Below are 11,599 nucleotides of genomic sequence, written 5' to 3' on the forward strand. Positions count from 1 at the left end.
ATAAGAAGCCAAATAATTAATAAGAAGCTATGCCAGATGCAGAAAAACAATGGCTAATAAGCTATATAGAAGAACATCTTCATGACTCAGAGCACGTTGAGTTTTTAAGATACACAAAGCACTATCCATTAAGAGAGACTTGAGAAATGAGATACATTAAATTTAAAAAGTCAGTATAACAAAGGATATTTTTAACAGAGTAAAAAGCTAGCCACAGAGTGAAAAAAGATATTTGCAATGCAAATAATCATCAAAGATTTGATAGATAAAATACGTAAAGAATGGCCGTGAATCATTACGAGAGACAACTCAATAGAAAAGTAGGCAGGAATAAGCACCTGAAATAAGTACTTCACAAAGATGATACTAAGAAATGGCCATTAAACTCCCCAAAATGTGCTCAGCTTCACATTAATAGCTTACACATTAAAAACAAAAGAGATCTGACAATACCAAGTGTGGACAAGGATATGGAACAACTGGAATTCTCCTAGGCTGCCGATGGGAGCATAAATTATTTCAATCATTTTGGAAACTGTTTACTAAAATTGAAGCTGTACACTTATCCCATGATATAACAATACCAGTCCTAGGTATACACTCAGAGAAATGTGGACAAACATACCATGAGTACAGATTCAAGAGTACCCTAGCAACACTGCTCATGATCCCTCCAAATTGGGATCAACCAAAATGTACCTATGGAAAGGCTGCTACACATCCCAGTTAGCCTGAATCTGTTGCAATTTATACCTGTTCTCCTGGCATAATTGTTAATGGAGCTGGTATATCTCTCAAAACTTTCTAGTCTGTAAAGTGTCCTGATGGGTTCATCAGTGGAAATGGGAGAGTATCGACCTCAAAAAACTGCTTCTCTGTAAAATTGGTAACAATAGCAAAAGTTGTCAAAATCAACTTTTTCATCAGAGCTCAGCAATTAATTGAGTCTTACCAGAATCTTAGGTGCTTCCACCAGAAAAATTGATAGCTGAATCCCAGTAAGAATAGCAAGTTTTGAGGACATTTTCGTTTGCCTTATTCTCATCTTCATCTCCCTATCTCCACAATCATGTGAAAAACAGAAGTCCCGAAATCAATGAAGGGGGCAATGAGCTCCCACAAAACACTATTGTCAGAGAACTGTCATTATGTGACCTGACAGTTGACAGGACACCTCCATTCACAGAGCTTGCTGCTATTTGATCTCTCAGCACTCACTTGTGCAGATAGTCCTTACTCCAAGGGGAATTTGTGGAAAATAATCAGTAACAACTGTTATATATCATAGCTGCCTGAGGTAGTGATGACAATTGGGGCAAAAGAGGTAGCAGACTAAGAAACTTTTTAAAAAGCTGGGGAATAAGATATTCGTAGTCTTGAGAATCTAGAAAGTCACATACATGTATAGGACTGTGCTACATCCGCAAAACCCTCAGAAGGCCCTCCACTCACCCCTCTGACTGACACTGAGGCTCTGAAAACATAGTTGAATGTAAGGCAGAGTTGTTAACTAGCTGCCCGAGAGCTGAAGATACAGAGATCCTCGGGAAAGACTGGAAGATAATTGCTTCCAGGCATTTAAGGAAATCTCTCCAATCGTTAGCTGCCTACTAAACTGAGCAGAGGCTTCAGTAACCGCACATGATAAAGAATAAATATTTTATAGATTTCAAGAAAGTCACTTAACAAATAAGCAACAATGACAGCAATCAACCACAACAAACCCTGGAGGTGAAGGGATCTGTTTTCAAGAGTCACCACATTATATCCTTGAAAATGTAGTTTTCAACAAGTAAGTATGAAATCTGCAAAGAAACAACAAGGTCACTTCACCCCATTTATCTTTATTCATCCTTTAATATTAACAGGCAGGCTTTCCAACCCACATACACAAAAAAAGAAGCAGTCAACAGAAACTGTCCTTAAGAAAGCCCAGATGGGGAGCTCACTAGACGAAGACACTAAATCACCTACTTTTAATATATCCAAAGAACTAAAGGAAATCATGTCTAAAGAAGTGAAGTATAATAAGAACGATAACTCACCAAATAGAGAATATCAATAGGGAAATTAAAAAAACATTTTTTTTTCAGAGAACCGAATACAAATTCTGGAGTTGAAATATAGAATGATTGAAATAAAAAACTTACCAGAGGGGCTCGACAACAGATTTGAACAGGAAAAAAAAAAAAAAAAAAAGAATCAGTGAACTTAAAGTAGGTCAACTGAAACTATCCAGACTAAGTTATCAATGGAACAAAAAAAAGAATGAATTAAGATGAATAGAGACACAGAGACTTGCACCATAAGTGCAACTAACATAAACATATTGGAAGTCCAAGAAGAAGAGAGAAATGGACAGGCGGACTATTTGAAGAAGTGATAGCTGAAAACTTCCCAAATGTGATTTAGACACACATGTCCACACATCCAAGAAGTTCAAGGAATTCCAGGTAGAATAAACTGAAAGAAATCAATACTTAGAGACATATCATAAACTGTTTAAATACAAAGACAAAAAAGTAGCAACAGAGAAGCAACTCATCGAACGCATTTTTTTTTTTTTATTTTAACTAGGCTCCACTCTCAACATGGGCTTGAACTCACAACCTTGAGAGTAAGAGTCACATGCTCTACAGACTGAGCCAGCCAGGCACCCCGAGAAGCAGCTCATCTATACAAGGGATGCTCCTTGTAGATGGAAGATGGAAGATTAAGAGCTGATGTCTCAACAGAATCCATGGAGCCCAGATGGCAATACAATAGTGTTTTCAAAATACTACAATAAGACTGTCAATCAAGAATTCTATATCCAGCAAAATTATCCTTCAAAAATGAAGGATAAATGAAGACATTCATTCCCAGCTAAACAAAAGTGTCCTGGCTTGGATGATAAAATACATATTCACTCTACCCAACTAGTAGCCTGCATGTATATAAGTGAGTGGGGAGTGGCTTGCAGGGTGCTAGAAATTTCTGTTTTCTGACCTATGTGGTGGTTACGTATTTACTCTGTGATACTTCATTGAGTAATACATTTATGTTTTGTATGTTCTTCTTTATGTGTGTTTTATATCACTGATTTAAAGAAAGAAAAACAACAGATGCTTTTTGCCTGTTCACAAATTGATTATCATTTTCTTACTTTCATTGCCCAGATGGAAATAACTTAGGACCCAAACCCAGAAACTTAGTGAGATAACCTATTACACTTGCCTTTGATCTAGCTCTGTCTTCTGCATGGAATATTCTCATTGTCCACTTCACCCCATTTATCCTTATTCATCCTTTAATATTAACAGGCAGGCTTTCCAAACCTACAAAGATCTATCCCTGTGTCTTTCTCCCACACCACATTTTAAGAGTAGGAACTGTGTCAAAATCTTGTTCTCAATAGCACTGTGTGAAGCATGTAGGAAGCATAGAGTAAAATTCCTACATCATGGAAATCCATGATGAAGTCTTCCTAGCTAACACGTCAAAAAGTTCTGGTAGACTGCATCTGGTAGACTGCAAAAAACTCCCTACAAAATTAAACGCTAAGCCTAAAGTGCTTAGCCGGTTAGTATTTTTTAACATAATTAACACCCAAACTTCAAGAACACTGGGTACAAATTTCTGATTAGATGAGGAAGAGAAATTATTTGGGTATAGCTAGTCATTTCTTGAATGTCATTATTGCACTCTATGAGTAATATTAGAAGAGAACATTATGGTAAAAAGATGTTGACAGCTCAAATAATTTCTAAATTAAGGAATTCATTATCTCTTTTTAAGGCTCTACACAAATGGTACCAAGACTACACTGACAAATCCTTCAACCCATGGCAAACGGGGCAAGTTTCTCTAATTCCACTCACATCCTTCCCTGGGCTTCCCTTGGAACATTCTGGGTGAGGGCTCTCATTTCTGAATTCAACGTACATGTTTATTTTGTCATTGATCGTTCCTGTTTCTGTAATGAAGAAAAGACAAAACCCAGCACTAAGAGGGAAACAGGGTGGGGTACAGAGGCTGGAGAGGAAGATAGCTGGTTCAGAGGTTTGAAATGCCCTGAAAGGAAGTGCTCAACAAACCTGAAAGAGGAAGGCGTCACCCAGGGAATTGCTGAGACAGAAGACGAAGTCCTTCTTGGGGTGCTCGGGCACCGACTGCACAATACTGTTCTCCACCCAGACGGCGTGCTTAGGGATGCTGTTGTGGTCTATTCCAGACCTGCCATCACTCTCGTAGAAAAAGAGCGTGCACCCTGAGAAAACAAAACAGGGGTCTACATGAGTGCTGGCTGCTCAAGAGGTCGGTGGTAGTAGCTTGACACAGGGGGAGGGCTGGAAAGTAAAGTGTGTGGAAACCCAGAGAGTAAACAGAATGAGGCCCTGCTGGTACTGAAGTCTTGGATGGACTAGGAGAAAGGCAAAGATTCTTTTTTTTAAAGATTCTATTTATTTATTTGAGAGAGGGAGAGTAAGCAAGCATGAGCAAGGGGAGAGACAGAGGGGGAAGAAGAAGCAGACTCCCTACTGAGCAGGGAGCCTGACATGGGGCTGGATTCCAGGACCCCAGGATCATGACCTGAGCCAAAGGTAGATGCTTAACTGACTGACCACCCAGGAGCCCCAAAAGGCAAAGATTCTTAAGTCATAGTTTCTCAACCCACACAGAACTCCCTCCATGCATGCCCTCAATCTCTTTAAGATTCTCACTTTCTGTCTTAGAGAGTTTTGTTCCAGGTATATGAGAGTCTTAGGGCTCCTTTGGCCAGTGGTAGTCAGACACTCAGCTCCCCAGGTCAGAACCACACGTGCTACCACGTGAGACCCGCCAACCTATACGGAACCACCAGAATCCCTTCCAGATAGCTCACATGATGTATAACTGGGCAACACAATTTACTGGATTTCTTAGCTACACCCTTGGAGAAGCCACACCCTTGTTCCTACCGAAAGAAGACATGGCATGGCACACATATGAAAGCCTAGATTAAGAGCTGGAAGCCTGGCCCACACTCAGTTGCACTGTGAAACTAATGAGACACTCACAGTAAAAACTTCTCAGAGATTTGTGGCAAGGTGGCTTCAGGAGATACCCTCCATCACCATCTAAAAGTAAGGCTCCCTTTAATAGTAATTACTGGCTGGACATTTACTGTCAACTAATCGAAACCAATTTCAGGGGAAGCCTTGGCCCAACTTTATACTTCGTTCTTCACTCAGTCAGTTTTCCACATCTCAACCACCACCATCGGCCACACTTTATGTGAAGAGCAAAGCCCTTGAGTGTACACTCTGTTCAGCTACAATACAAGTTTTCATAAAGCAAATTTGCTTATGTGTGATTAGTAATGTAGAATGATGGGGATCGATGGAAAAGCCACATTAGTCCAAAGGCAATCTCCCCCAGCCCGTCATATCTCACATCTGCAGGTTAACAGCTGCTGAATGCCAAATCCCCAAACTCAAGCTGAATGCAGCAGACCCGTAGGCCACGTCCACTCATTTCACAACTTTTCCCTTGGCATGGTTTCCCCAAAGCTTTCCTTACAAGTCCTGTCGTATGGTGCTCCCGAGCTTTATGATTTCTTCATCATTGTCCTTGTCTCAATAATTTAGGAGTTTCGATTCTTCTTTCTACCCATTCAAGTTATATTCACTTTTTTTCTTAAAGGGGAAGTTCCACATTTTCTATAATATTTATTGTTAAAAAGTAAGATGTTAACTATGTGAGTGTTTTTAGCAGAGTATTTAATTATCCATCCATCTATCTATCTATCTGTTTACTGTTGGGCTAAAAAGTTGCATACATATAATTTAATGACATGCCTGTTAAGGAGTCTGCCCCAACCTTATTTTTTCCCATAATCCCCGTTACGATGACAATCTCAGGCTTTTTTAGAAATACATACAACACACTGCAGAATCATCTGTACCTATTTTCACTTCTTAAGCTAGCATAGATTCAGAGATAAAGAAAGAAAATGGACAGGGAATGCTATTTCCCTCCAAATCGGAGGTTCTTGAAGTAGGGTGATTTTGCCCTTGAGGGGACATCTGGTGGTGTTGCAGATATATTGTTGGTTGTCACTAAGTGTGTGGAGTGGGGAGACGGTGGGGGGGTGGGGCACAGGTGGGAGGTACCATTGGCATCCAGTAGGTAGAGGACAGGGATGCTGCTAAACATCCTGCCATGGCCAGGGCAGCATCCCCACAACAAAGAATTACCTGGAAAATGTCAATAGTGCCCCTGTTGAGAGATCCTGCTCTAATCTTTAGGACTAACGTGACACTAATGATTAGCAGATTCTGAAAAGAAAAGGAGCAACACAGCGGTAGCATAGGTTGAGGACAGAGAATGAAGCCTGTGGATAATGAAGAGGTGACATCGACGCACGCTGGCGTGCACAAACATTGCATATTTTACAGTCTTCTCAAACTGCTGTTTTTATATGTTTTATAATGTTGGTTTACAATCACCCATGACAGGAGGTGGCTAAATTCAGCTTTCACTCTAATTTTCTACTTGCTGTGGTGTGAAGACTAACATGCAGCAGCAAATCCAGGACACATGTGCTCCCTGAAAGCAGCCGTTTGCCTTCATCTTCACTTGAACATCATCTGTATGCTCAGTGGTTGCCAACAGAAATGCCCCAGAGATGAATGCTAAATGAAATCTTTTTAGAAAAAATTAATTATTCTGTCTAAAGTAGAAGAATCTTTGGAGAAATCTACCCCCAGCTCCCAGGTGCTCTGCTTTCTATTTCTCGAAATCTAAGTGTTGCTAACGAAAGAAACAGCAGCACATTCTGCCTTTGAGTGGCAAGGACCAGCCCCAAGCATGTCACCATATAATGGGACCCGTCAGGATTAAGAAACGAAGGGCTCAACGGCTCTGTGTTCTGGGCCTGGATCCTGACAGATTGGGTCACTCAGATCTGGGTCACCAAGAAAGTGAAGGCTCCCTCGTCTAACGGGCTCTTCAGCTGGGCTCCGAAATGCCGTACCCTGGCTTTGCGTATCATTTATTCCCTAAGGGAATCGCTGAACCAGACAATGCCCTCTTCCACGTCCCAAGTGAAAAACCGCCTAATTATTCCCAGTCTATGACACTAACACTGGTGTTCTCAAATTATGTGTAAGAATCACCTGGGAAGCTTGCTTAACACACAAAATCAGGGCCTGGCCTGTCATGGGCTGAATTATATTGCCCCAAATTCCTATGTTAAAGTCCTAATCCAGTACCCTCAGAATGTGGCTGTGTTTGGAGATAGGATCTCTAAAAAGGTAATTACAGTAAAATGAGGTCATGGGAATGGGCCCTAACCCAATCTAACTGCTATCTTTATAAGAAGGGGAATTTGGGGGCACCTGGGTGGCTCAGGTCATGATCCCGGGGTCCTGGGATAGAGTCCTGCATCGGGCTTCCTGCAGGGAGCCTGCTTCTCTCTCTGTCTGTGCCTCTGCCTCTCTCTGTGTCTCTGATGAATAAATAAATAAAATCTTAAAAAAAAAAAAAAAAAAAAGAAAAAGAAAGGGAGGGAGGAGGAGGAGGAATTTGGACACAGGTAAGAGGGGAAGGCCATGTGAAGATACTGGAAGCAGATAGCCATCTATAAGCCAAGGAGACAGGTGTCAGAAAACACCAACCCCACTCAAATCTTGATCTCTTCCAGCCTCCAGAACTGTGAGAAAATTAATTTCTTTTGTTAAACCACTCAGTCTGTGGTACTTTGTTATAGCGGCCCTACTACAGGGCAAAGGAACACAACTACATTTTTCTGCAGGAATGTGGACCTGGTGGTGAGGGACTGGATCTGGGAATGGTAGAGCAACGAAACAGGAGGAACCTGGGACATGGCTGACTCTTAGGAAGGAGTCACCACAACAACTTCAGATGGTCTACCTCTGGTTGGCAGGAGAGAAATCAGTTCTACCTCACTTAACGCATTGTCATTGTGGGTCTGTGACACGCACGGAAACATATGGTCTAATTAACAAGCTCCCTGCCTGGCTCACTGACGCACTGAAGCAACAGTTGGCATTAGTAGTAATGGGACCAACCTCCACCTTACTTGTCCTTCAAGGGTTGGCCTGAGTGCGCATCACTGTGCAGACTCTAGGGTATTCTGTGCCTCTAGGGTTGGATGGTCTCACACCAACCTCAGTTAATGAGATTGAGTATCGAACGGTCTAGAGTGTGCATCACACCTGGTAGGCCCAAGCCCAGACTCCCTCCTGTGCTTGTCTTTCATGCTTGTTAACCTATCAAGCCTGTCCTGCCTTATCCTAATCCCTGTTTCAAATTCAGCTTGTGACAGAAGGTCCAAGTGGGCTTCAAGTATTCTTTTCAAGTCAGAGCTCACAGGTGTGTTGCGACTTTCACACTACTGAGACCTATGCAGACATGCACGAGAGTATATACACATATTCTAAAAGTGTAAAATGACAATGAATAGCAACATATAAATGTATTATGCTTCCTAATGAAAAGGCAGTGATTTCCCCACATGTGTATGTATCTACACACGCACACACACACTCATATATTCAAAGTGCGATTATAAAACAGTGACTTTGGGCAGCCCGGGTGGCTCAGCAGTTTAGCGCCGCCTTCAGCCCAGGGCGTGATCCTGGGGTCCCGGGATCGAGTCCTGCATTGGGCTCCCTGCATGGAGCCTGCTTCTCCCTCTGCCTGTGTCTCTGCCTCTCTCTCTCTCTCTGTCTCTGTCTCTTATGAATAAATAAAATCTTTAAAAAATCAAAAATAAATAAATAAATAAATAAAACAAACAGTGGCTTTTTCACAGACTTATGATGGCTCAGACATTCTAACAAGCATTAGGTCGAACCCTACAAAATCCGTGACACTCTATCATTTTTTAACCTTAAAAATATGATAATTTCATCCAAATCAAATGAATGTGCCTCCAAACAGTCATTTTAGGAGGTACTTCACTAACTTGAGTGATTAAATTTTTTTTTCTTTTGGAACATGTCCCTCAAAACTGTCACCAGAAGCAGCTGTATATACAAGAAAACTCGATGTGTGATGCTCCTCTTCACTTAGCTGTGAAAGAGTAAAGAAAACAAAACAGGGCTGGCGGGGAGGGGGAAGTGAGGAGTCACTGAAAAACCAAGGAGCAGAACGTTTTGGTTAAAAGAGACCATTACATTCTGGAGATGGGCCCTACAGTCAACCATACGGTGCCGCACACCGAAAACTTTACTTTAAGAGGGCAGGTAGATCTCAGGCTAAGCATTCTTATCTCAATAAAAACAGTTTGTTATAACTGGTATAAAATACAAGCTCCATGTCACTAAAACACATGGTGTGCACAGGTGCGCAAGGGTGCGCAAGGTGCATCAGGCACCAGGGGCAGGGCCCTGGGTCGCCTACCTTTCTTTTTTTTATTAAAAATTCTATTTATTTCATGAGAGACACAGAGAGAGGCAGAGACATAGGCAGAGGGAGAAGCAGGCTCCCTGCAGGGAGCTTGATGAGGGACTCGATCCCCGGACCCCGAGGTCACACCCTGAGCCGAAGGCAGACGCTCGATCGCTGGGCCACCCAGGTGCCCCGGTGGCCTACCTTTCAAGGACACCCAGTAGTGCTTCCACTTCCGCCGGGTGGCCGACTCCACCTTCTTGTTCTTCTTGTGCACGAGGAAGTTCTTGACGGCCAGCGCCCCGGCCTTGCGCACGGTGCCCTGCGCGGCGGTGAGCAGGATGTCCGACTGGCCCGGGGAGCTCAGGGTGCCGCTGCTCTGCTCGTCGCTGTGCGCCGAGCCGGCCTCCTCCAGGCTCTCGCTGTTGGTGGTGCTCAGCTCCAGCTCCCGGCGAAAATTCTCGTACACCCCCTGGCGGGCCGCATCCCCGGTGGAGCTGCTGCCGCTGTCGCTGCCCACGAAGGCGCGGCCGGTGGGGGGCGAGTAGCTGGAGTTGGTGGCATTGGATCGCCGGGACAGGAGGTCCGTGTCGGTGGTGGCCCCTTCGATCCCGCTGTCCGCAAACTCACTGCCCTCACCGGCATTAACATCCTTGGGAGCAGAGAGGGAGAAAAAGAAGACGTGCATCACGCAGAGAAGCCAGCCAGGGGCTGCGGAGCTGCCGGGGACCCACTGGGCACCACTGCTCCCAGCCTGTCCTGGACCGGTTACTCCTCAAGCCCCGGACCCACACAGACCCGACTCGCACGCAGAGCAGCTCAGGAAAACCATTAAGCCGACCTGGCCTGAACGTGAACAATCCGGAATGTTCGAGAAATACATATTAAAGAACAAGGAACGCTTCTTCCAAGAACTCATCATTTATCTGACTTAGCTAATTAACTAATTGGCGATTCAGCTATTGAGGTGTTCCCACCGCTGTGCCGAGAGAGCTCAGTACCCTTACCCTCATCAGCCCGCCCAAAACTCCAGGAAAATTCTGCAGGCTGATTAGCTGTTGCAGAGGTAGGGGGTTACAATGCATAATAAGGTCCTTGCAGCTAATATCCACACCCCTCTTTTTTTTTTTTTTTTTTAAATAAAGGGCCTGGTGAGGAGTCTGTTTTATAATGTAGGGCCTATAAAGATAACTAGCGCAGCGCCTCACCCACTCACCCGGCAAGGACCCATGTCCCACGAATAGGCAAGAGTCCTCATGCTGTAATCAGCTTCACTTCTCGAAAACAAGCAGCCTCTCACTCTGCATTGAGCTAAATAAGTCTGTGGGGCCCACAGCTCCAAGGCAGGCTCTCCAATTACCTTGCCCTTTCAAAGCCGGGATGCTAGGAGCCCAAAGCAAGCTACTCACTGCCCCAGGGCCAAGTGACAGCTTAGGGCAACTGCCAACATGCAGAAGTATCAATTCCCAGTTTAAAAACATTTGGAAGTTCCAAAGCACTGTCCCTGCTCTCAAGCTGAACATTTCCGGGACACAGACAGGTCTGTTCTTAAATCAGAACCTTAATTGCTCCAAAGTGCTACAGGCATATCCATAAACAGTAATTAAATAATGCTAGTAATCAAGGAAGGATAATGACAGCAATATTGGACAGGACGGGTTCAACGGTCTTATGGATAAGAAATGAGGCTGGTTTTTCTCAAAGGAAGAGAACAGGAACACGGGTGTGACATAGAAGAGATGGCAAAGTGAGACATGGTTTGAGAATTCAACCACTTTTTGAGATTTCGGTCTCACAAGCACCCAATTACATATAACAGACTATTCTGAGTTGGCATAAAAATGAATGCTTTTGGCTCAGGTATTTGCTGAGAGGCAATGGGGCAGAATGAACCAAGCCACAAACTAACACAGTCCTGCACGAGCCGGGACAGGTGCCGGGCCTGGATCTCTAAGCATCTCGCTTGGTCAATTCTAAGGGAGAACTTCAAACTTCCCCTTTGTCATGAAGAGATACTAAGTGAAAAACTAAAAGATGGGCACGCACAGGTGTGACAAGCAAGAGGAGACACAGAAAGATAAATGCTGTACGATTCACGTATAAGTCGAATCCAAAAATTGAATTCATAGAACAGAGAGTGGAGGGATGCCTGGGTGGCTCAGTGGCTGAGCGTCACATTCAGCTCAGGTCATGATCCTGGGGTCCAGGGATTGAGTCCTAC

The 11,599-nt window shown here is 43.7% G+C and overlaps 1 protein-coding gene across 5 annotated transcripts in view; it reads right to left on the minus strand.

Moving 5' to 3' along the window:
- Positions 1 to 11,599, minus strand: part of TIAM1 (TIAM Rac1 associated GEF 1) — a 380,928-nt gene that overhangs the window by 106,070 nt on the left and 263,259 nt on the right. For all 5 annotated transcript variants that reach the window (XM_038581329.1, XM_038581328.1, XM_038581330.1 and 2 more), the window contains 2 exons: positions 9,583 to 10,030; positions 4,077 to 4,249 (listed from right to left, as the gene is read on the minus strand). In XM_038581329.1, coding sequence (XP_038437257.1) covers positions 4,077 to 4,249; positions 9,583 to 10,030 — 621 coding nt within the window. The remainder of the gene's footprint in view (positions 1 to 4,076; positions 4,250 to 9,582; positions 10,031 to 11,599) is intronic.

The sequence above is a fragment of the Canis lupus genome, chromosome 31 (genome assembly GCF_011100685.1).
Source record: "Canis lupus familiaris isolate Mischka breed German Shepherd chromosome 31, alternate assembly UU_Cfam_GSD_1.0, whole genome shotgun sequence".
Taxonomy (NCBI): domain Eukaryota; kingdom Metazoa; phylum Chordata; class Mammalia; order Carnivora; family Canidae; genus Canis; species Canis lupus.